The sequence below is a fragment of the Sarcophilus harrisii genome, chromosome 2, assembly GCF_902635505.1.
Source record: "Sarcophilus harrisii chromosome 2, mSarHar1.11, whole genome shotgun sequence".
NCBI classification, from domain to species: domain Eukaryota; kingdom Metazoa; phylum Chordata; class Mammalia; order Dasyuromorphia; family Dasyuridae; genus Sarcophilus; species Sarcophilus harrisii.
Window position 1 is genome coordinate 349,994,753 of NC_045427.1, and position 26,111 is coordinate 350,020,863.

The following is a 26,111-nucleotide window of genomic DNA, read 5'->3' on the forward strand; positions in this document are numbered from 1 at the left end:
CCCTGCTGATACATCACAGGCTTGGCAAGGATAATTCTCCATAGATGAAGTTTTAGATCTGTTTGAGGCCTTGTTTTGTCGGCTTTTCTCCTCCTTTGTCTGATGCTACAGAGAGACATGACTTGGACGTGGCTGTCTCAGCACAGTTTATAGGGCAGATCCTATGATAAATATAATTGAACCAGACAAGGCACAAGGATTTTCCCTTGCTGTAGCTCAGAGAAGCTGCAAAGAAGGATTTAAGTATCTGCAGGTACAAATCAGAAGAAATGTTAATTAACTTTTTACCCAAAAGTCTTTTTACCCAAACAGACTTTTTACCCAAAGTCTGATTCTGTAGGAGAGAAGCCTACCTTGAGATGAAATGGATTTTATAGAATAAGCAAAATGACTTTTTGAGCTATATAGGTCTAAATAATCTGAATATATATAATGTTCCTAATGTGGTTCTTTCTAAAGAATGGCATTGCATAAAAAGCACTGCACTTGGAACCAAAAAATTTGATAATTTAGAAAGTGCTTTGTGAGTGAACTGTCATTATTTTCATTGGAATTATCATAAGGAGACATTAGTAAATATACCTCTGCCCCATATATCAAGCACAACATGTTACCTGAAGATATTTAAGACCGTGTAGTCCTTTTAGGGCATTCAGACATGTGTGGACAGAATTGTGTTAAATCATATATGACTTACACTGCAGTCAAGATCTAGTGGCATCCCCTGCAAATTGTGAACCAAGGATATAGGATGTGATATTTCTGGCTCAAACTAGGCAATATTCTTTGCACTCCTCACTATAAAAATCACAGGCTTCAACACTCAGGGACTCAATAGACCATGCATCTGGGAAAACTTTAGGGATACTGGGATTATTAGTATAAGGCAAAAGATGAGTACTTTCTAAATTGAAAAGAAATTATATAAAAATGATCATAGAAGAAGTATACATAGTCAAAAAAGGGAGTTGGGTTCATCATGGAGTGGGAGATTCCAGATAGGTCAATGACTGCAATAGTACTTTAACTTTTTTTTTGATTAATAAAGCTTCATTTTTTCCCATAAAAGTCATGTTGTAAAATAAAACATAGATATACCACTCTAATAAAAAAATCCTCAAGAAAAATAAACTTAAAAAAAGAGAGGAATAGATTATGATTCAATCTGTATTCAGGCATGATCAGTTTTTCTTTGGGTGTGGATAGGATTTTTCATCATAGGTCCTTCAGAAGAGCTGTGGATGATGATAGTACTTTCACTTTAACTTAAAATATCTTGAGAAAGGATTTCAGCATATTAGATTGATTTCTTTGCAGGATTTTTTTAGAGAAGAGAAGAGAAAGAGAAACATAGATAAGAATAGCATAGAATGAGTTGGTTGTGATCTATATTATAGTAGGCAGTGCCTATGTCATTTTAGTGCATTGTTTAGATAATCTCATCAATATAAGTACTACTATTCATATCAATCCATACTGATGTGCAAGAAGATACTGCAATATTGCCTGTTCTCTGAGCTTCATCTGTATCCTTACCCCAAAGTCAGAATAATAATGCTTATATTAACTACCTTATTAGGTGTTCTGAAGGTGTTTTGTTTACAAAAAACCTTAAGGCATTATTAAAAACATGAGTAATATTATTACTCCTCCACTTTAATCCCACTCTTGATATTTTACTGTAGCACTGGAAACAAAAATTAGACTTCCCAGTAGAGCACAAGCTTTGGCAGGTATCACTGCAAAATGAAAAGGCTCTGAGTAGGAATTGTATTCTGAGTTGTTTACACTTCTTGCTTGGCTTAGTTAATTTCTGCCATTTGTTCTTAGTTCTGTCCTCTAATTCCCATTAGTGAACAGTAGGAATGCAATGGTTTCAAGATTCACATAGAAAGAGTGCTTGTCATGGAACAAATGAAATGCACTGAAAATCCCCAGTGCATCACTAAGGAAGTTCTAGACAGAAGGACAAAACAGGTATAGAGTCATTGATATGAGCCATCTTTTCATATACCATATTATAGGCTGGCCACTTAGCCTCCCCTACAATTAATGGTCACTGCCTATAGTATTACCTTTGCATTTAAGAGACAAGTTTCAACTGCAGATTTGTGATATATAGAACTTTGTGGTTAAGCAAATTGTGGTACATGAATATAATATATTACCGTGTTGAAAGAAATAATGAACTTGATGAATACAGAGAAGCTTGAACAGTTCTACCTGAACTGATGCAAAGAACAACAATGGCTACAACAATGTAAATTGAAAGAACAACCATATATACATAATCAAAAGTGAATGTTGTGAAACACTAAACTACAAGCATGCTTTGAAAGAAAAAACAGAGATACTCCCAACTCAAGCCTTTGCAATGTCAGGAATTCCACAAGTGTTTCACATTGCACATATTTTCAGACATTTTTTTTTATATAGATCAATAATACTGATTTTTCCTCTTCTTTTTTCTTAAAATTACTATTTGTTTTATAGGATAATATTCTGGAGGAGATGGAGAAAGGATACAAACTTATTAAAAAAAACTAAAAAAATCTTTAATGTGTGCTATGAGCACATACATAAGTTATTTAAACCAGAATAGTAAACTTCTGATGAAATGGTACATCATAATCTTCAACATTATAATATTTTATGAATGATTTCCATTATGGAAATAATTTCCCTTTAAGAAGGAACTTTATACATGTCATCTCTTTCAAAGCTGTATCAAGGAGAAATAAGACTGTCCTCTCTTCAGAAACAATCTTTCTCAAATCTGAGTTAAATAAACCATGTTTTCAGAAATTTGCTTACAAAAGTCTTTGATTGAAAGTTTCCTCAGCTGAGAGTATGGCCAAATGCTTTCTGTTTGTTAGTTTTCATTCATGGTTGCTAGAATATTACATTCTGGATATTTTCAAAGAACTCACTCAAAACTCTGGGGGTGAAACATGGGCTTCGGTGAAAAAGGGGTCTTCTGGAAAATTGAGCTTAAAATCCTGCTGGATTCTTGACAGGAGAATCTCAAAGAGGGACTGTATATTATTTTCAATAGAAATTTCACAACCATATTTTGAAGCTCTGAGTTATCCTGTTAATTCCACAACAAAGTAATGATTATTACATTTGTCCAGTTAAGATTAATTCACGATGTTTTCTTGTATAGTATGACTTGACTACATTTCTTTTAGTAGATAGGCAGACTCTCTATCAATCATTAGATAGGCAGACTCTCTACCAATTAATCATTAGGGGGGAAAGATCAATAGCTAATGTAGTTTAAAATCATCAGAATCTATATGAAAATGAGTTTTTATATCTTCTTTATCATCTTCAAAATCTTCTGATATTTTCTAGTTCAATACCAGTAAGCCATAAGAAGAAATCAGGTAAAAATTCTTTCTTTTAAGGAATGGTTCTTGTCAATAGCGGGGTGTGAGGTTGAGTGATGGGGAAAGATGCAGGTTTTTTTAAAAGGATTTTTAATAAAACATAAAAATTAAAGATATCAATGAAAATGCATTTTTAAAAAGTCAGATTAATCATAATTTCAGAAAATGTTAAATGGCTTGTTTTCCACCTATGATTCATAAATAGGAATTCACCAAATTGTCTTCATTAGTCATAACCTTTCTTCTGTAATGAACATCCTGTCATCTTTTCACCACCTGTCAATTATTCTTTCATCTCATCACCACTTTGCAGAACATTCTATGAAGCAACTGACATATATGTGGCCTTTCCTTTTGTGGACCATGATCCAATCTTCAGGACTTGGCCAGAACAAAGTCACATTTTCACAAAGCCTCACAAAGTGGAAAGTATTTGTTAATTTCTGATGTGAGTTTTCTTTCTTCTTCATCAGCCATTATCTTCCCTCTGTTAACCACAAAAATCAGTAAATTTATATCTTTAAAAATGTTTGCTGTTTACAAGGAGGTAAAATGGAAATTCTCCAAAAAAAATTTTAGGTTCCCGAGTTCTCCCACTAATTTTCATTAACTCTTCAACTTAAAATTGTTTTTAATTTAAAATACATTCTCCTTCAGAAATCAGAATTTTGATAACAGTTACACATCATTTCCTTTAGCTCCGAATTGATCAATTTTATATCAAAAGTGAAATCTCTCCTTTGGACAGGCTTAATTTCATAATAGGGACCAAATTATCCATGACCAAAACCTGTAAAGGTGAGTTCTCTGCCCAAACAATTCTATTTTATGAAGAATATCTTATTTTTGACAGGCTGGTAGTGTTTTGGGTCTGGACATATATATACATATATATACTCCTATGTGGTGGATATGAATATACTTATTCACACTGCTAGTTATCTGGATGGTTTAAGCCAAAACCTATGTAGCTGAGTTCTAAGGACTTGACCATAGATAGATATGCATTTAATTATCTCTAATATTAGTAATAACAATAGTTAACATTTACATAACACTAATTATATACCAGGCATTGTGCTAAGTGTTATTAATTTTTTTTTGCCATTATTACTTTGTTTGATCCTCATAACAAATCTGGGAGGTTAAATGCTATTATTAATCCCATTTTACAGATGAGGAAACTGAGGCAAACAGAGGTGAAGGAGCTTACCTAGGGTCACAGAATTAGGTAACATGAGAGGTAGGATTTGAACTTGGAGCTTCCTCACTCCAGTTCTAGTACTCTATCCTCTATACCTTCTCACTGAACCATACTACACCTTAATGATGATTATTATGTCTATATTTTCACTCAAATAGATCATTCTTGATCATATATAATACTACCATAAGGCTGGTTGGTTTTAACTTGTGAGGCTGTGTTGTACATAGGAAAAGTATTGCAACTGGAATCATAGGACCCACGTTCAAATCTCAGCTCTTCCCTTTATTATCTTTAAGTAGGTCATTGACCCTCTTTGCTCAGTTGTGAAATGAAGATGTTCAAGTGGATGACCTCTAAGGTTCTTTTCTGTGCTAAATGCATAATGCATTTTACTGAGCCTTTTTAATTTGTATTTGTCCTTCAAATTCAATTCAATAAGTGTTTTCTGAATACAATTCAGAGCAAGGACAAAATTGAAGAAAATGTAGAGCCTAAAATTAAGAATTGATTAAAGAATATTATGTACATAATTTCTTCATTCTTCTAAATCTAAATATGTAACAAGAAAGCAATTTCCCTTAAAAGGTTGTGTTAAAATAGTTAATTATAAAGTAACTAGATACTTTCTACTGTTTAGATCTTGGATAAGGAAAGGTATTTTGGGGGCCTTAATTTTCTTATCTGTAAACAAGAGAGTTGGGTTAGATGATCTCCAGTGTCCCTTCCAGTTGTATTATCATACTTCCAGTTGTATTATCATACTTGATCCTGGTGGTTATTTTGAAGATAACTCTTTTTAAAAATCTAAATTCTGTTTCTATCTCTCTCTAAACAGATTTGTGTATATGTAGAGCTTTAAAATTCAAATACAGATATAGAAAAAGAAGTCCATAGTAGATAATTCCTTAAAAGGTCTATGAACTTATAAATTTGACGTTTTAGAGGGTGGCACACTATCAATTAGCTTCAAATACACTGAATTTTTAAAATTACTAATAAATACACTAATTTATTATTTAAATACACTAATTTTTAATACACTAATACACTGATTTATTGTTTCTTGATCAACAATCAGTAATCTTGAGGACATCACCAGAACAAGCCATTGCATTGGCTTAATAAGAAATTCACTTACCTCATCTCTACTATCAAGGGGAGATTCAGCAACTTGGATGAAAGGATTCCTTCCAGGATCCAGATGATAATATCTCTGAGTTTTCTCATTCCATATTCATGAAAACCTTAGGAGATAATCTACTAGGAGGAAAGGTATATTGCCATGCCTGGTTAAGTTTAGCAAGGTCAATTTATTTAGATGCACTGAAAAGGATGAGCTAAATAGATAGCTCAAAGATTAGAGGTTGAAATAGAATTTAAATCAAGTTTTCTTTTTTTTAAATCTCTAAGTAAATGTGTGTATATTTTATCTTTGATGTCCTAATGACATAATAATAATCAGCATAACTATCCTTTATATAGTATTTTAAGGTTTGCAAAGTGCTTAACTTTGTGAGTATGTTAACTCACAACAACCCTGTGAGGTAGCTGTTCTTACAAAAAGGTTAAGTTTCTTGCCTAGTCACAGGTATTTGAGAGAGAATTTGAGTCTTTCTGTCCCCAAGTGCTACACACTATTCATTATTCAAACTCATAGAATACAATTCCCAATAATTAACTGGTTGTCTTATTCTCTAATTTATGTTGCGTTTTACCAGGAAAAATCTGTTTTTGAGGGTAGAAACTCATTCACTAAGCAAAGGATGAAATTTATTTGTAGCAATTCTTTATTTTATTAGGAATTTTTAAAAAATGCTTTCTGTCCTAGAAAAAGAATACAGTTCTCTCCCACTTTCATGTCTTAGAATACTTAAGTTTCCTGTGGCACTTATTGGTGAACTTTCCAAGTCATGTCATCTAAACCTTGTCCCCTTCTTACTGTTCTCTCCCTAAGGCTCTGGGGTCTGACAGATTAGCTCTCTTTTTTTAAATTTACCTTATCCTAAACATCACTTTCCAGACATCTCTAAAATAAGCTGTTATGATCTTATTGCTGCACTTCTCTACCTCCTTCTCCCTGCTGCCAATGTCTGATGTCTTATATGTGTTGTGAGGGAATGAACTATCTTACTTGCCTATATTAGTATCCCTAATGCTTAACACCATGCCTGAAATATAGTAAATATTTAATATTTTTTTTTCTAGGAGTCATCTTGTTTGTGAAATTTTTGTCTCTGATTCCCTTTCTTTTTAGTGCTCTCTCCCTTCAGAAATTACTTTGTGGTTTCTTTAAATATATATATATATATATGTATATATATATATATACATATATATATATATATACATATATATATATATATTGCATTATCATCACCTATACAGTTCCTTTCACTTTTTCTTTTTTTGGTTGATCTACAAATTCATCAGTGTAGAGAATATGAGATAAGGAGGCTCCATTGAAGATCACCATTAAATACTATTGAGAGGTTAAGTGTAAGAACTGAGAATTGAACCCAGATCTATTGACTCTGATGTTGGTTTTCTATTCACTTATCCATATTGCTTCTTGCATTTCAAGCATTTGTTGAATGAATGGAGCCAAAAAGAGGTGGGACCATGTCCCAACACTTCTGCCGCAGCCTCAGTAATATATAGGTATGGGTTTAACTGTCTTTGTTTTTAATGTCAGAGATAATTTAGAATATCCCTGAATCAGATATGCTGAGGTGACTATTTTTTGTAATAATATATTTTTATTTTTTCAAAATATACGCAAAGATAGTTTTCAGCATTCACCCTTGCAAAACTTTGTATTCCAAATTTTTTTTCCTTCCTTCCTCATCTCTCCTCTTCCCTATATAGCAAATAATCCAGTATAGGGTAAACACATACAATTCTTTTAAACCTATTTCCATATTTATCATGCTGCACAAGAAAAATCCCATCAAAAGGAGAAAAAATGAGAAAGAAAAAAGACAAGCAAGCAAGCAACAACAACAAAGGTGAAAATGCTATGTTGTGATCCACATTCAGTCCCTGTAGTCCTCTCTCTGGATACAGATGGCTCTCTCCATTACAAGTCCACTGGAATTGCCCTGAATGACTTCAAGGTTGAAAAGAACCAAATTCATCACAGTTGATGATCATATAATCTTGGTGTTGATTTGAACAATGTTCTCTTGGTTCTACTCATTTCACTTAGCATCATTTCATGCAAGTCTCTCCAGGCCTTTCTGAAATCACCCTGTTGATCCTTTCTTATAGAACAATAATATTCCATAACATTCATATACCATAACTTTATTCAGCCATTCCCCAACTATCGGGCATCCACTCAGTTTCCAGTTTCTTGCCACTGCAAAAAGGGCTGCTACAAACATTTTTTTGTACATGTGGGTCCTTTTTTTTTTTTTTTTGATCTCTTTGGGATACAGACCCCATAGAGACACTGATCATGCAAAGGGTATGCACAATTTGATAGCTATGTCTGCTCAGCCTCTGCTTCTCTAATTCTACAGGTCTATGGTTTCAGTTCAGAAAATATTACAATACAGGTTCCTTACTAGTTTTGAGTGTCCTTGTTGTCTCTGAACAAACTAAGGTGCCTCATTGTATTTTGAAATTATGAATATAAAACTAAGAGCCAGCCTTATTTATGATAGGGACCTTTCTATTCAGGCCAGGGATAAAGTAAGGATATCCATTATCAGCTCTATTACTATTGAATATTGTGCTAAAATCCTAGCTAGATCAATAAGGAAGAAGTTGAGGGCATAAACAAAATTTTTGCCTTTTGCAGATCATATGAAGCTTAGAGAAGTCTAGTGTATAAACTAAATAAATAATCGAAATAGTAACATCAGCAGAGTTTCAAAATATAAAACAAATCCATATAAATATTAGATTTTTTGTGTACTAGAAATGAAATCCAACAGGAAGTTATAGGAAGAGAAATTCTATTTAAAATAAATATAGAAAGCTTAAAATAGTTGGTTGTCTACTTTCCAAGCAAAGGAATTAATTAATATAACTACAAAATACTTAAGGCTAAATAATAATAAAAATGTGATTGCTGAATTCCCCAGTTACCTTCTTAAAAAGATTCCAAAAGGAATGAAAATTCTCAGGAATATTATACCCAAATTATTATTGGGGCAGTTAAAAGAAATATACAGAGGATATGGTTGTGAGTTGACTATGATGGAAGGAAATGTAAAAAAAAAAAAGAAAAATTAAAGGGTGAGAAAGAGCTATCCACTGGGAGAAATGGAAAGGGAGATATGTAATGGAGTAAATTACTTTACATAAAAGAGGCATGAAAGACCTTTTACAGTGGAAGGGAAATGAGAGAAGAGGCTTGAATTGGGAGGGAAGTGAGGGAAGAGGAATTGTCTCAAAGAGGGAATAAAATATACAATCAGTTGGGTGTAGAAATATATCTCACCCTACAGGAAAGTAGGAGGGGAAGAGGGTAACAGAAGGAATAACTGATAGAAGAAAGGGCAGATTGGAAGAGGCAGTGCTCAGAAACAAAATAATTTTGAGGAGAGATAGGGTGAAAAGAAAGAGAGATAATGATAAAGAGGGTGGAAATAAAATGGAAGGAAATACACAGAAATCATAACTGAAAAAAATTTACAGCAAGTTTCTCTGATAAAGTGCGCATTTCTCAAATATATAGAGAACTAAGTCAAATTTATAAGAATGCAAATCATTTCTCAAAAGGTAGATGGTTAAAACATATGAACAAATAGTTTTCAGACAAAGAAATCAAAGCTGTCTAGTCATATGAAAAATATTCTGTTATTATTGATTAAAGAAATACAAATTAAAACAACTCTAAGGTACTACCTTATACCTATCAGATTGGCTAACATGAAAGAAAGGGGAAATGACAGAGGATTATGTAGGAAAATGGAGACACTAAATTCGATAGAGTTATAAACTGATTCTACCATTCTAGAGGTCAATTTACCCAAAAGATTATACAATTGTGTATACTCTTTAATCCAGCAATACCACAACTAGATCTGTATCCCAAAGAGATCAGAAGAAAAAGGAAAAAAGAGGAAAGAGGCCTTATATATGCAAAATAGCAGCATTCTTTTGTGGTAGCAAAGACTTGGAAATTGAGGCTATACCCATTAATTGGGAATGATTGAACAAATTGTGGTATATGATTGTGATAGAATACTATTGTGCTATAAGAAATGAAAGGCATAATGATTTCAGAAAAACCTGAGAAAATTTATTGATGTAAAGTGAAGTGCGCAAAACTGGAAAAACATACACAGCAACAGCAATATTGTGAATGATTTAGCTATCCTCAACAATACAGTGAACTGAGAAAATTCCAAAGGATTTTTTATGAAAAATTGTTATCTACCTCTAGAGCAAGAACTGATGGAATCTGAATGCAGATTGAACTATACTTTTTTTTAAACTTTATTTTTTGGGGGGGTGTATATGTTTTCTTTTATAATATGACTAATATGGAAATGTTTAACATGACTTGACATGTATAATCTCTATCAAATTGCTTGTCTTCTCAATGAGAAGAGAAGAAAGAGAAGGTGGAGAGAATTTAAAAATCAAAATTTTTAAAAAATGAATGCCAAAATTGTTTTTACAAGTAACTAGGAAAAAAATAGAATATTAAGAATATATTAATTGCTCCTGGGTAGGCAGGGCAATATAATAAAATGACGATATTACCCAAATCAACTTAATCTATGTCACACTAATTAAACTGCCAAGGGATTATTTTAAAGGGACAGAAAAAATGAGAATGACTAGAATTCTAGATGAATAAAAGATTAAGATAATGATAATGATTAGATGAATAAAGATTCAGAATCTCAAGAGAAATAATGGAAAAAGTGGGAAGGAAGAGCATAACAATACCAGATCTCAAACTAAACTTCGAAGCAGAAATGCTTAAAAATAGTCTGGTACTGAATAAGAAATAAAGGTTGAGCCACAGAATAGATTAAGTACAACATATACAAAAGCAAAGAATTTTAGTAGCCTAGGGTTTGATCATACTAAAGATCACTGATATTGAGGTAAACATTCTTTATTTGATTAAAAACTGTAGGAAAATGGGAACAGAATCTGGTAGGAACTACATATAGACCAACATTTTACAGCTCCAAATGAATACATGACTTAGGCATAAAGGGTGACATCATAAACAAATTAGAGGATAGAGGAAATACTCTATCAGATGTTTTGAATTCACGATAAAATAAGAGCTAAAAAAGATCACAAAATGGACAAATTTTATTACCTAAAATTAAAAAGTTTGTGTAGATACAAAACCAATTTATTTAAAATTAGAAGAGAAACAGGTAAATAGGAAGAGAACTTTGCAGCAAATTTCTCTAGTAAAGGGGTCTAGATTTCTGTCCCTCTGTCTCTGTCTCTGTGTCTTTCTCTCCGTCTGTCCCTAATTGAGATATGGTCAAAGGATATAAATAGGTAGTTCTCAGAAGAAATTCACAACTTCTGATGCAGTGATAATAGTACTAAGGCTATATCCCAAAGAGGAAAAGGGCCCTTGGAAAAACAGTATTTACAATGACTCATTATTGTGGCAAAGATGTGGAAACTGAGGCCTTGCTTATCAATTGGAGTATATGAATGTGATGAAATACTATTGTGCTACATGGAATACTATCTGGAATACCCTAAGAAATGAAGGGTATGATTTCAGAGAAACCTGGAAAGATTTTTAGGAATTAATGGCAAGTGAAAGGATAACCAGGATAAAAAATTAAACAACAACACACTATAAATACAATTTTGAAAGACTCAGAGATAGATAAGGACATATATGTTTTTGGATATGGCTATTCAAGAATTTGTTTTACTTGACTATGTATGATTGTACTAAGGTTTTTTTTTTTAATCAATTTGGGCAGGAGGAAGATGGGAAAAACAGACAGCAGAGGTTTACTGACTGAAAAAAGAAACTGAATCTAGAAATAGGTTGTTGTATTTTGTTTTTACTAAATAACTCATCATTGAGAGAGAAAAATCTCTTTTTCAATGAGAGATTGGTCGCATTCACATTTGCATATAAATTATGATCAATATTAGTAGTACAATAAAGTATTTTTCCCATAAATATAGATCCAAAAAGAAAAATGACTATATTGGAGAAAGATCTTTTATAAGAGACTCTCAGAGTTTATTCACATCATAAATATGTTTTTGAAAATAAGAATACTATCTTATATTTGCAGTTTCTAAAGTATGTTCAGATCTACTATCTCATTTGATTTTTATATCAACCCTGTTTTGGAGGGAAAGGCAAGTAATATTTATTACTTCTATTTGGCAGGGGGAAAAAGTTGTGAAAAATCAAATTTAGGTTAGATATGGGGAAAAACTGTTTAACGTTCAGAATTGTCTAAAAGTGAAGTGGGAGCATTGAGAAGCAGTGGATTCTCCCTTACTGGAGAATTTATATAAAAGCAAAATCAATTTAGGTAAAATTAAAAGGGAAAAAGGTAAATGGGGGAAAACATTTTGGAAGTTTCTCTGATAAAAGTAAGGTTTCAAGCTAAGACTAGAAGATCACTTATCAAATTCTTACTCATATGTGGGTTAGACTAGAAGATTCTGCTAGCCCTGTCAATTATGAGATTTTGTGATTCTGTGATTTGTTGAGATGCATGGGAAAATAGGAAGAACGCTGGTGCTGGAGTCAGAGGACATGGACTTGAATCTTGACTCCCCCACTTACATCCTGTGACCTTGAAGAAATTATTCAGCCTCCCTGAGTTTCAGTATAATTGTGTATGTTACCTTAATATCCATTTGACCTTGAAGTATATGCCATAATTAGTTAGGGGTAGAGCTGGGACCAGAATCCAATCTCTTGACTCATGATCTGTCACTACTTCCTTTAATATTTCAAGAATCTCTAATTTCGCCAGTGTGAGTACTCCCTTAGAGGATACATGCCAAACCTCCTATATCTATGAATAGCTGACAAAAAACCCCTTTTAATCCTTTGGAGCCAAGCTTCTGATGGTGTGCCTCTCCTTATATTTATCTTGGCTAGTCCTCAGACAGTAAGACCTATAATTTGTCCCTAGATCTATACTTGAAGTCTTTTCAGTTTGGTAGAACACCATAAAAATCTTATGTCTTGTTTTTAAGATATTAAATTATCTACAAAACTTCCTAAAATCACTCTAAAATTTAGGTTTATGCTTTATAATGTAAGATACTGGAGAATAAGGGTCAATTTCTGGGCCTCAGGTCTATTTGACATTCAGTAGAGCCAGTAAATTAATTAGCTCATTGGAAGAGACAGAAACATCACCACTGGCACATAATGCAAAATAATGTAAGCACAGATCCTTGAAATATTGATGTATCATTACCTAAGGGATGAGAACAGAGGAGGCTAGCCTTATTTATGCCATTATTCAAGACTCTGCAAAGAGATAAATCTTTCAAAAGAAATAGAGATGTTTTTATGCCTGAAAATCAAGTCCTTTCAGGTATTAGAGGAATTAATAGGAAAAACAGGACTGTCAGTTACGTCTTATCAATTGGGGATAGCTGTAGGAAGGGGAAGTGACGTTTCTGACATTATGTAATAGATCTGTGGAAATGCTTTAGGAAAAGCTGTAAATCATTGTACAAAAGTATGATATTGTTGCTGTCTATCTGTCCCAACCTCCCCCATGAAATTCAGTTCCTGTGCCCACTCACTCATCTGTCACTTGTTACCTCTCTTGACCATCATCTGCACCATATTTAATTATACATAGTCTTGCTTTCCTCTGCCATTATTTCATGTGTTGCAGGGGTCCTCAAACTATGGCCGCAGGCCAGATGCGACAGCTGAGGACGTTTATCCCCCTCACCCAGGGCTATGAAGTTTCTTTATTTAAAGGCCCACAAAACAAAGTTTTTGTTTTTACTATAGTCCGGCCCTCCAACCGTCTGAGGGACAGTGAACTGGCCCCCTATTTAAAAAGTTTGAAGACCCCTGTTAGAGTGTGCTCTCTCCCAAAGAATGTGCTCACAGGTGTATGAGCCATTTGTCCAAATTGCCTTCCTGGAACTAGGTCCAAGTGAAACATTACCTACCATTCAAAATACAAAAAGCTCATTAGGAAGTAAAGGATTGTCTCAAATACTCGGCCAATACAGCTTTGGTTCAGGTTTTGCTCAACTTGACTCATATTTATGAATGTACCTAAGCTAAAAGTTGCCTAAAAATGTTACCTAAAATAACCTAGTCTTATCACCTGGTCTTCTCGCTATGTAACTGAATCCTATTCATCCTTCAGGGCAGCTAGGTAGCGCCATAGTGCATACAGTCCTGGACCTGAAGTCAGGAAGACTGGCTCAGACACTTAGGAGCCGTGTGACTCTGGGCAAGTCACTTAACCCTGTTTGCTTCAGTTTTTTCATTTGTAAAATGAGCTGGAGAAAAAAACAGCAGTATCTTTATCAAGAAAACTCTAAAATGGGTTCTTGTGGTGATCTCCCATTTCTCAGCTCTGCCTCAGCATTCACTCTCTGTACTGCTAACAGATAGCTTCTGCCCTTTTCTTTTCTCATTTGTTGATGTCTCATCTATCTTTTAAAGCGCATCCTAAAGGGTGCCTCCTTATGCTTTTGTTTTGTACCTCTAAAGTACTTGTGTAAAGTTATGTATTATAGTTACCTGAGGTTATATCTTATCTCCCAACTAGAGTGCAAACTCCCTGGGAACAGGGACCATGTCTTATCTAAATTGACTATTACCTGCATGACCTACCATAGCATGGGAGAAACCTATAGTTCATAGAACAAACTGTTATTTAGCTTTCAATGTGCATTTGTTTGCTGTCTTCCCAACTCATTTGTAAATTCCCTTATCATGAACCTATCTAATGTTTCTACCTTCCTACAATGCCATGTTTAGTACTAGACTCACAAAAAGTCTTCAATAATAGCTATGGGATGATTGTTCCATAATTACAATGGCATTAAGTTTTGTTCTATAAATGCACTGTTTTGAAGCCAGAAAGACCTCAGTTCAAATCTATGCCTCTGTCCCTCCTTTTTTCCACCCCACTTCATACACATATACTATTTGTATGACACAAGTAAATCAATTAACCTTTCTGTTCAAGGCAACTCTTTAAGAATATAATTGTAAAGAAATGCATCTTTCCTGCATTCACAGAGAGCATTTCCTCACACAGGAGATCCTTATATCAATTAAATTACAGGTATCTATGAATATTGGATGGTAAGTGGGCTTTTAGGAATGCCTATGAACATAATAATCAATCCTATAATGTAGCATATTTAGAATATGTCATTTGGTGGGAATAGACTGATTCTGTTATCCAGAAAGAGCTTTCCTGAAATATACAGTAACAGAATCTATCAAATGGCAAGTAAGCAGAAAATATTTTTTCCCTTCTGGAATGAAAGTTGTTTCTCTTTTTCAGTTGCTTGTCGAATTCTTTTAGTATATATGTATGTATGTATGTATGTATGTGTGTGTGTATGCAAACATTACTAATCCAAATCCTGGAATCAAAAGTGAATTAGCCTACTGGGCAAGGCCTGATATAATTCTGAGTAAGTTCTTCTCTCTAAGAGGATTAAATTATACCTCATTCATGGCACATTAACCTGCTAAATGCAATTTCAACAAGTACAAAGCTTTTGACATTTCCTTTCCATCAGGAAAGCTCAATCAAATGCAGAGGGACATGGTGGTCTAGCACCCCTATGGTTACCTGTAGTACCACTGGTGAAACACACGATTGAAAGGTCTTCTGGCCGAGGAGGCTAAGAGGAGACAAGGTAAGAAAAAGGAAATTACTCGAATGTCCATCTGTACCTATTCCATATTTATGAGAAAATGCAATTCCAATTTTCTGCTTATTAGTCTCTTATATTTGTCCCTTGTTGATCTAAGACCCTGATTCTCCCCTTTTCTTGTTTTAGTACTCACTGTTGATTGCTCTTTCCTTGGTGACTGCCTCTCTTCTCCCAGACTTGGCCCCCAAATTTGACCTCCTTTATGCACTTAGAAAAGAAGTGCTATTTCCATGGCATAAGTGATAATATTGTTATAATTTGAATCAGAGAACCTGGATTCAGACCCAACTTCTCTACTACCTGTGATCTTGAATAAGTTACTTCAGCTCTTTGGATCTTAGTTCCTTCATCTGTAGAATGAGGAGATTGGAATAGATGCTATTCCAATTCTAAATCTATGTATCTGGGATCTACAAACAGATTCTTGCTACCTGTTTAATCTTGGGCAAACTCTTTAACCTCAGTTGCCTTACTATAAAATAAAAGGATTGGACTAAATGACCACTGAACTATATTTTAGCTCAAATCTCTTTTTCTATGATTCTGTGATTTGTGGCCCAGAATCACCATAGCAAATGAATGAAACCACTCATGAAAAAATGATGAAAAACAAAGTATGATCTGGAATGCTCTTTTTGTCTCTCTAGTTACCCAGTCCTAGGACCAGATAAAGTTCTGCCATCTCCATGAAGTTTTCCTTGATCACTCTCAGAGCCCAATTTTTCTCTGTCTTTTAACTTCCTAGAGAATTTACTGTTTATACTCATCAAACTTGAATCACTTATTACATGGTATGCCTAGAAACTTTTCATGGGTTTTTGTACAATCCCCTCATCCATATTTGACTTGAGGGCATCAACCTTTTATTTCTGTCATTACATCTAATACAAAGTAAATAATCAACACTTTTGCTGATTATTAACTTACCACAGGAGGATGATGATTCTCTCGTCCACAATCCTGAAAAAAGGAAATGTGGCTTTAAAAGTTCTTAAATACATTTGAATCATTAGAGCACTGAAATTCACTCAGATAACGTCCATTCATTTCATTTCAACATCCCAAATTATTCAAACTTTTTCCTATTAATTAAGAAGACAGTATTTGGGAAATTTGGGGCCTTGAGAAGTTGAGATCAAAAATATGTCAGAAATGCTGCCTTCACTGCTAGTGTTAAACTCAAATGGGAATACAAAACCACAAATGTACACTCTTTATATTGTGCTGTATATTTATTCTATTAGACATTTCCTAATTCCTGTTTAATCTGGTTGAGTTATACTCTCAAGAGTTTAATTCCTTTGGCCAAATTTATTCTAGTGGGAAATGGTGCAATTTCCACAGTTGTTGATATTTTCATTGTATCTGGTGCCCTTACGAGTAAAAACTTTTTTTCTCCAGAGTCCCACATGTTACTATATGTTTTGTGTGAGCCTGCAGGGTGTTTTGTCCACTTGAGGATTGTCTGTATAGGCTGTGTTTACTAGTGTGGGGAAGGAAAAGTTGAACTAAGTCAAACATACACTTAGAACAAGCAATTAAGCAGATGTGTAAAAGCTGATTAATAAAATGCATTCATTTTCTTTCTAAAATAGTTTGTATGTCAAACACAGCATTTAACCATGACCCTTCAGACAATAGGGATTCTGTGGCTTTCCATAATATGCTTGCTTATAATATCCCATGCAAACAGATGTAGACTCTCACTGGACTCAATAGGCACCTTCCAGAAAAGTTGTATACTTGGCAGCAAATTAGGAATTAGGAAAGCCTATGTTAAAATCCTAGCTTCAGCAATTAGTTGTGTGATTTTGAGCAGATTACTGTAGATCTCGGAATCTGTTTCCTCTCTTATAAGATGGTGATAATGACATATAGTGCCTACTTCCTAGTGTTATTATAAGTGTTTTTTAAACATGAAAGCACTGTAGTAACATGTTATTTCATTATATTTTAAATGCATGAAGAAATTCATTACATAACATAATCATGAATGGAATCCTTTCTATAAAGAAGAGAATTATTTTTTAAAAATATATAATCATTACCTCCATTAATTTATCTTTTGGTAAGAAGCAAAACATAGTGAATAGAAATCAGTCTCTGAAATCAGCAAAATCTGTATTCATGTCCTGTCTCTGACACATATTATCTGTGTGACCATGAGTAAATCACTTAACCTTCAATGTCCCAGCCAACTCTCAAAAACTAAATAAGTTATTGTTTCCATCAAGTTCCCACTTGGCTTTAATGGAAGGAATTTCCTTACTATAAATCCTTTCTACTGAGGAAGTCACAGGTAGGGGCTGAAATAAATAAAAAAGATATTTTATATAAGCCTGGATTTCAATATATTGAGTTTGCTTAAAATAAGGTATTAGCAAGAAGCCACAACTGAATGTGTTTGTTGTTGTCTGATCATAGAGACAAAGGCCCTACAAGTAGTAGAGAATGCTAATTTTACTGTATTATCTCTTCAGAAACAAGAGTTGAGAGTGAAAGAATGAATTCATTGGGGTATTAGATATTTAAAAGCTATCCACAAGGCTGTGATAGTACTCACTATAAAAAACAAAACAAAACTCCAAACAAAACAACACTTCAGAATATGTCACCACTCCTACGCAATATCTCATTTTTTCTTGCATTGAGTAGCTATAATAATCAGGGACAGAAACTGAGTCCAAATCCTACATTCTTCATGACCACTTAAAATATTATAAAAAAAAAAAAACACCCCTTGTGGCAGCCTTCTTTGTAGTGGCCAGAAACTGGAAACTGAGTGGATGCCCATCAACTGGAGAATGGCTGAATAAATTGTGGTATATGAAAGTTATGGAATATTATTGTTCTGTAAGAAATGACCAGCAGGATGATTTCAGAAAGGCCTGGAGAGACTTGCACGAACTGATGCTGAATGAAATGAGCAGGACTAGGAGATCATCATCTACTTCAACAACAATACTATATGATGATCAATTCAGATGGATGTGGCCATTTTCAGCAATGAGATGAACCAAATCAGTTCCAATGGAGCAGTAATGAACTGAACCAGCTACACCCAGCGAAAGAACTCAGAACCATTACATAGAATTCCCAATCCCTTTATTTTTCTCTGCTTGCATTTTTTATTTCCTTCACAGGTTAATTGTACATTATTTCAAAGTCCAATTCTTCTTGTGCAGCAAAATAACTGTATGGACATGTATACATATATTGTATTTAACATATACCTTAATATATTTAACATGTATTGTTCCACCTGCCATCTGGGGGAGGGTGTGGAGGGAAAGAGAGGAAAAGTTGGAACAAAAGGTTTTGCAATTGTCAATGCTGAAAAATTACCCATGCATGTGTTTTGTAAATAAAAAGCTATAATTAAAAAAAAACATTCCACAGTTGAATACCTCTATGTGCCTATATTATTTATTGCCTATATTATTATTTATAGTCCAAAAGGACTATAAAGGACATGGACTATTGCCACTCCATCCTTTGGATTCACCATAATATATATCTAAACATAGGCCCAGGTTACTAGCTAAATTGCTGATTGGTTTTTGTCCTTCATTCTTGAAGAGGACCAGCATTACATTACTGTCAGAGCTGAGTTAGAGCCATATGAGCTTGGAATGCTCTGGCACAGGTTGGACACAAATAGTCCCTATGAACATGTGGGGTGGACTCTCTAGCTTTGTTCATCTAGTGTTTGCTCTGCGATAATTCAATTCTGCTTTGCTCATAGCACACAGCACCTTCTCTGATGAGTGCAGACCATGCTAGCCTGTTCTATGCCAGTGTCTCCCATATCATACAATCAATTTTAATGTTCTTAAGAGAATATCCTTACATTGCTTTTTCTTACCACCTTGTGAGTGCTTACCCTGTGTTAGTGCTCCATAAAATAATATTTTTGGCGAGCATGCTATAATGTCTTATTAAGTGATGGTTGAAGGTTCAAGAGGAAGTGTGATAGTTACATTACTGAGATGCCATTTCTAGAAAGACCAGTTCCTTAAACCCAGAGATAATTCTGTTACTGACATTCTCTGTTAACTCAGCTGTTAAACAGCTGTTAACCAGCTGTTAACTCAGCTGGTACTGTCCATTGTGCTAAAATGAGGTCAGGCTTCATGCCTAGAGAGCTTCTTCTAATCTCTGCTACCATTTCATTTGTAACACCAAACTCAAGAGAAATAAATCCTCTATTATGCTGAGCTGCTACTGATGACAATTGTTGTCCCTGGACAACAACAAAAACAATTATGTATGTGTACATTCCATTCAAATGAATGTCTTCAAAGTCCTTTCTCCTGGATGCTTTCCTTAGTGAGTGGAACATGCTTAATATTTTCTTGACAGTCATATCAGTACCTTTAGATCATAACATATCTAAGAGGGAGATAACTCAGTACAGTAGCTATACCAAAAACAGTGATTTGGGGCATCAGAAGGCCTGGGTTCAAATCCCAATCTCTCTGAATCTGTTTCCTCATTTAGAAAACGAAGGGGTTGAATTAAATGAGCTCTGACATGCTATCTAGCTCCACAACTATGACCCTATAAAGTCAGCTTCAAGCTATGTAATATATATGTAAACCATGACCCTATATAGCTGGTCTTTTATATGGCGACAAAAAGCATTGGCTGAAAGCCAGAACACCTGGGTATGAAAATATTGTATGACCTTAAATCATACCTTTAACCTGACAACAGGTTCAATAAAAATCAACAAAGATTTGGTAAGCATCCCTTCTGGACCAGATACTGTGCTAAGAATTAGCAAGACATAGGGAAAAGAGCCTCTACATGGTTCAGTGGGGAGAGTGCTGGGTCTGGGGTCAGGAAGACCTGAGTTCAAATCTAGCTTCAAACATGTAGTAGCTGTGTGACTCTATGCAAATCACTCTATTTGCTTTAATCCACTAGAAAAGGAAATGGAAAACCACTCCAGAATCTTTGCCAGGAAAACTCCACAGACACAATATTGGTGTGCTATGACTTATAGGGTCATGAAAAACTGAACAAAATTAAACAACAAAAGGAAAGAGCACTAGTCTTCCCAGAAGACTTAAGTTTGAACCTTGGACTCTTTACACTAACTGTGAAGTCCAAAACAAGTCACTTCACTTTTCAGAGTTTTGGTTTCCTGATTTATAAGATGAAGAAATTATAGTTCTGCTACCTTCTTCTCAGAATTATGAGGAAAAGCTCTTTTAACAAGTTTTCAAACTTCTTAATAGAGAAGTTATATTATCAGTTAGAAATAATAAAAACCTTTCTAATCTATCTCACAATTATAGAAAGCATCTGTCAAAAAAAGGTGTTTTTTTTCTTAGAAATTTAAAGGTGTTTTTTAAAAAAATTAACAGTATATTTGGTTTTACATTTTTAAAGAGCAAGCTTTTATTAAAACCAGGCAAAGAAGCTCACCTCAACTTCCTTCATGGACTGAATCTCCACACCACATTTCTTCCCTCGTTCTTTCAAGTCCTTTTCAAATGGTTCAATGAGAATAATGAATTTCAGGCCAGGAATTTCCTTTCTTTCCACATTTTCTAGGAGAAGTATGGCTTTTTCAGGTCTATCGCAAATCACTGTGGCAATATCAGCTGAGAATAAAATTGTTATGTGTCAATGGTAGGCAAAATCTTTGGCTACAGCCTGTCCAAAACATGCTATAGTTAAAGGGTAGCCTGGGCAGACAGTGCTCCAGGATCCAGAAGAGCTCTGGCTTTGAAAACCTTATCCCTAAGATACTGTAGTTTTCTTATTCTATCTAGCAATATTGTCATACATTTGTGTGAGATTTTTGTGCTTAGTTTTTTTTTTTTAAAAGTTGCTAACAGAGATATATGCATACACATATGTGTGTGCCTTCATGAGTGATCACACACATATGCATATATGAAATCAGAGGGCCAAGATAAATAGACTAATCTACTGGTGACCTAGTTTTCCCATGAGAACTGATTCTGGGAGAATGGGTATTTAGAAGACAAACTTTTTGTCTACTAAATGGAAAGCCCTCAGTGGAAACTCTTCTTTTCCAACTTCTAGATCAGTACAAAAATTTGGTCAAGGAACCCCTAGAACCTGCTATTCTGAAAATTATCATTCCAAGAATATTTTGGCAATCTCCTTTGGGAAATGAAATTTCAGTGTCTGCTTTCCTGAATTAATGTTACCTGTATTAATAATGTAGCGAATGGCACCTGGGCCTAATGTGTCATATAGTGGAACCACCACCATGGAATAGGTGTAGCAGGCCAGCTCTGAGATGATCCACTGATAAGAGCCACAGGAGAGAGGATTTGGTGGGAAGAGGGAGAAGAGGAGAGTTAAAATAGTGTTCAGTGACTTGACACATGAAAAAAATATATATATATAAATATAGCACTATTTTTTTTGTTTTGTTTTGTTTTGTTTTTTTACCTCTGGCCGATTCTGAGCAAACACACCAATAAACTGCTCTGTTGATGGTTTACATTCATGTTGAAGGAGTCCTGATCCCAGGAACTCTGCCCTGTCTGCCACCTGGTATATGGGAAAGACAATTCAGTAAGGAAAAAATGATTATATAAGAAATCTTGAGATATAGCTAAAAGATTGAATGTTTCAATTTAAACAATTATATTGCTTATACTAGAGAAGCAGCTTGGTGTAGTGAAGAGAGAATTATCATTGAGCTCAAGAAGATGTGAATTCAAGTTGTACCTTTGATCTATCATCTGGCTGACCACACGCAAAGATCACTTATCCTCCCTGGTAACTTCCTAAGAAGATAAGTTACATATAACTTGCCAATATGAATTTGTTGAAGTAGTTTCCTTACCAGTGAGTTTTCTACACCAATGAAATCATAACTCCTACCCCCAATTATGGCACTAAGATTTCCCTTCCCTCTAACTGTACCAGCTAAAAGCCCAGAAGAAGATTGCTAAAGCCCACCAAATTGCTGATGAATCCAGTTTCCCCTCAAAAGATTTGAAGTCCATCCAAGATACATTTCCTGATGTTTGCTAATGGCATTATTAGGTAAAAATAATTTATTATATTTGTCAGCAAAAATATGACAAATGACATGAAATAACCTTAGAGATGAGTAATATTGCACTGATGTTTTAAGCTTTCTCTCCTTGGAATTTATTTAGTTACAAAAAATGTCAATGTCATATATTGAATGGTCCTTACCTCCCTGTAGGACAACCACTGATATGGCTGCTTAGGCTTCCTGGATCCAAGGCAGGGACCATCTCCTAAAAAAGAGGAATACTGACTATTAGCTACTGTGGATACTATAGATACCTATTTTATGAAAATTCTTTGAAGTTTCCATTCACTTACAGCACTGTGCAGCATTCTCTTGCCTGATGAAACAAAGTGGCAGTTTGGGGAAAACTTTTTTTAAAAATTGTGATGGAGAATCACCAGGCTGACCCATCCACACACATTTTAGTATTTTAAGTGTTGGGTAATGGATAAGTAGAGAATGAGTACAATAACACACAAGGCTGCTAGTGTACCTAAAGATCAGAGAGTTTCAAAAATCTCTCTCTTGTGGGATGGAATTTCAATTTAGGTATAATTCATGAACTGCAAAGAGAGTTCGTAAGAAATGATGCAGCTGCCCTCATCCATTCCTAACAATTATTGAATATATATTATGTTCATCCAGAAGGGAAAATGTTTTATGTATATGTTTGCAATCAGGAAAGCAAACCAACAAGTACTCTCCCCTCCCCTCTCCTCCTCAAATTATGAAGTGTCATTTATAATGCTTTTATATTACTGAATAGCTTTTAGGGTTTTTTGGGGGGAGGGGGCAGTATGTATTGAGAGTTACCCAACTATAGACTCTATTTCTTCAGTGTATCATACTACTACTATCTCACATTTTCACAGTATTTTAAGTTTGAAAAGGAACTTTAGATAAATTATTTCATTTCATCCTCATCACAACCCTGTTAGTATAACAAATATTTTTTATCTCCACTTTGTAGATGAGAAAAGTGAGACCTCAAGGGACTTGCTCAGGGTTATGAAACTTGTAAATGTCAAAAGGAGGATTCAAATCCAGGTCTCCTGACTCTCAGTTCAGAACTCTTTCTAATACATAATGCCAGCTCCTATGAAGCTAACTAAAACTACTCAAGGATCAATATTGCCAGTTTTAGACTTGCTTCAAATATGTTCTCAAAGTGTCTGTTCTAGCCAAGAATAATTTAAACAGATAATTTTAAAGATATGTCTAACATACAACAAACACATATAACCAGTGTGTAGAAATCCATCATACTTATTGGGAAAACTAGTGGCGATGAGTAGGAGGAATTAAGAAAAAGGAAAATGCCAGGGAGGAAGTAGTCACAAGCAAAACAAACTTCCTGATCCTAAATGGGGATAAAAAAGGAGAAAGAAAAGGACTAGAATCTAAGATGGTGATTTAAGATTGTCTAATGCACACTTGGCAATGGCTAAATTAAAATAATAAAATGGCTAAATAACAGAATAAACAGAATTGTATATGAAATGTAATGGAGTATTATTGCAAACTCTTCCATTAGACTGTGAGCTCATTGAGAGCAGAGTGTTTGTTTGGGTTTCTCTTTTGCCTTTCTTTTTATGCCCAGAGCTTAGTGCAACATTTGGCATAGAGCAGATACTTAATATGCATTTGTTGAATTATTGTACCAAAAAAAATGATGAAAGATATGATTTCAGAGAATCTTGGGTAGTATCAAGAGTTGTAGAGAAAACAGAACAGAAGCAGGAAAACAATTTTTATAAAGACAACACCACTGTAAAGAAAAACAACTTTGATAAGAACATTGATCAAAGCAATAATTAATCAGGTCTCCAGAGGGCCTGTGATAAGTGCTGTTACCTACTTCTTCACAGAGAGGTGGTGTACCTAAGGTGCAGAAACATTAGCATTTTTGTACATCCACTATAAGTCACTTAGCTTGACTTTGTTTCAAGTCCCTTACCCCACCCTCTTCTTTTAAAATCTGTTAGTTGTGGAAGGGGAATGGTTGGGGAAAAAGCTAAATTCTACTAGGTCTACTAGGTCACAAGCAGTAATGACTCTTCCCACCCCCCAAGGAGATCATTTAAATATTTTTTAAAAAATTCCTAGAAGAGAACAGAAGGAAGATCAGAACAAAGAAATGACAGATAGGATAGTTTTGAAAGTAATTTGAAAAATTTGTTACATAATTTTTAAAAAAAAGCAACCAGTATAAAATAGAGATTAATAATTAATATAGAATCCTTTTTTGGTATTCTGAAATGTATACAGAAATGTTTTTTGGAGTTGAAATTCAAATTTTAAAATAAGTGTCTTTTAAAGAAATATCAAGAAACTATTTTTTTTTCATTGGAGGCTATAATATTTTACTTTCTCCTAGATTGAAAGTCTAATTAACAATGAGGAAAACTTCAGACTATCTGTAGTTTCTTATTGCCTTATATTCCAATATATAGTTCAACTAAACAAACATTAAGTAAAATCTGATATGTGCAAAGTTTCATGCTCGTTCCTGGGATACAAATAAATTGTATGTGAAGAATGGTGGATAATGGTGGTGGTCTGTGGGAAAAGGAAGTCAACATGGCTTGGCCTGCCATGGGAAGATAGAAAGTCAGGCTTTCTAGCTGCAGCAATAATAATAATCTCTGACACTGATCAAGGCCATCTCTGTGGGCAGGAGAGTCCACAGCAAACTCATCACCCTCTCAATTCGTGAAGGAAGAGGGCATACTTAAAAGAGTATATCTGCCTCATCAGTTCCAAAAAGAATAGGCTCTCTGAGAAGTCTGTCCTGAACAGAATCCAGCAAATCTAGTGATGGTGTTGTTAATGTCATATTACAGGCTGGATAAGCAGCCTCTGGTAGTAAAGATCTGCAGGAAGACTTTTTCCAGGCAACCAAGAAGAACCTTCTGGGGAAATGGGTTAAGTTAATATAAGTATAAAAGTAGCTCCAGGACCAAACCAAATTAAAATTTTATTGGGAAATATTTAACAAAATAAATAAAAATGCAATAGAACATAGATAATGTTAATTCTAAGTCAATATGAGGCCTGCAGGGATCCTTCTGTACAAGCCTGTTTGTACTTTTTTATGGAGGAGGAAACTTGAGTCCCAAAGAAGTGTAGAGATTTGTTAGAAAGTAGTTAGTTAAGTCAATATTTAAAATCAGGTCTCCATATTCAGTACTCTTTAACACCATGTGAACCAATTATTACACATGTCTACAGCAATGTGTTTTAATGGGAAGGGCTTTGGGTGATCTCAGTTTGAATCTTGTACTTACTGGCTTAGTGACCATAAACAACTCCTTTTCCCTATATCTAAGTCATTCCCTCCATTTTCTTTTCTCTAAAGTTGAGATAATATCTCTACTACAGGATTGTTGAGAAGCTAGCTTTTTGTAAGCCTTAAAAGCCTATAGGAACTGCTGTTGCTGGCTCCCTTGGTATCACACAGTTACCCTATGTCCATATGGCATTTGTCAGCCATTTTCCACTTTTAGGACTGGCTAGTCCTTCCTCTAGTTCCAGTGATTCCTTGTAAGTAGTAGTTACTTATTTTACTAAATAATAGCTACCAGTCTTCACTTGGAATGAAAAGAACAGTCTGTTCCTGACAGAATGT

The 26,111-nt window shown here is 34.5% G+C and overlaps 1 protein-coding gene across 4 annotated transcripts in view; it reads right to left on the minus strand.

Moving 5' to 3' along the window:
- ACSL6 (acyl-CoA synthetase long chain family member 6) overlaps window positions 1–26,111 on the minus strand; it is a 140,409-nt gene that overhangs the window by 33,500 nt on the left and 80,798 nt on the right. For all 4 annotated transcript variants that reach the window (XM_012549761.3, XM_031953092.1, XM_031953094.1 and 1 more), the window contains exons 4-9: window positions 22,645–22,709; window positions 21,886–21,987; window positions 21,639–21,738; window positions 20,884–21,062; window positions 16,378–16,410; window positions 15,366–15,417 (exon numbers count right to left, since the gene is read on the minus strand). In XM_012549761.3, the coding sequence (XP_012405215.2) occupies window positions 15,366–15,417; window positions 16,378–16,410; window positions 20,884–21,062; window positions 21,639–21,738; window positions 21,886–21,987; window positions 22,645–22,709 (531 nt within the window). The remainder of the gene's footprint in view (window positions 1–15,365; window positions 15,418–16,377; window positions 16,411–20,883; window positions 21,063–21,638; window positions 21,739–21,885; window positions 21,988–22,644; window positions 22,710–26,111) is intronic.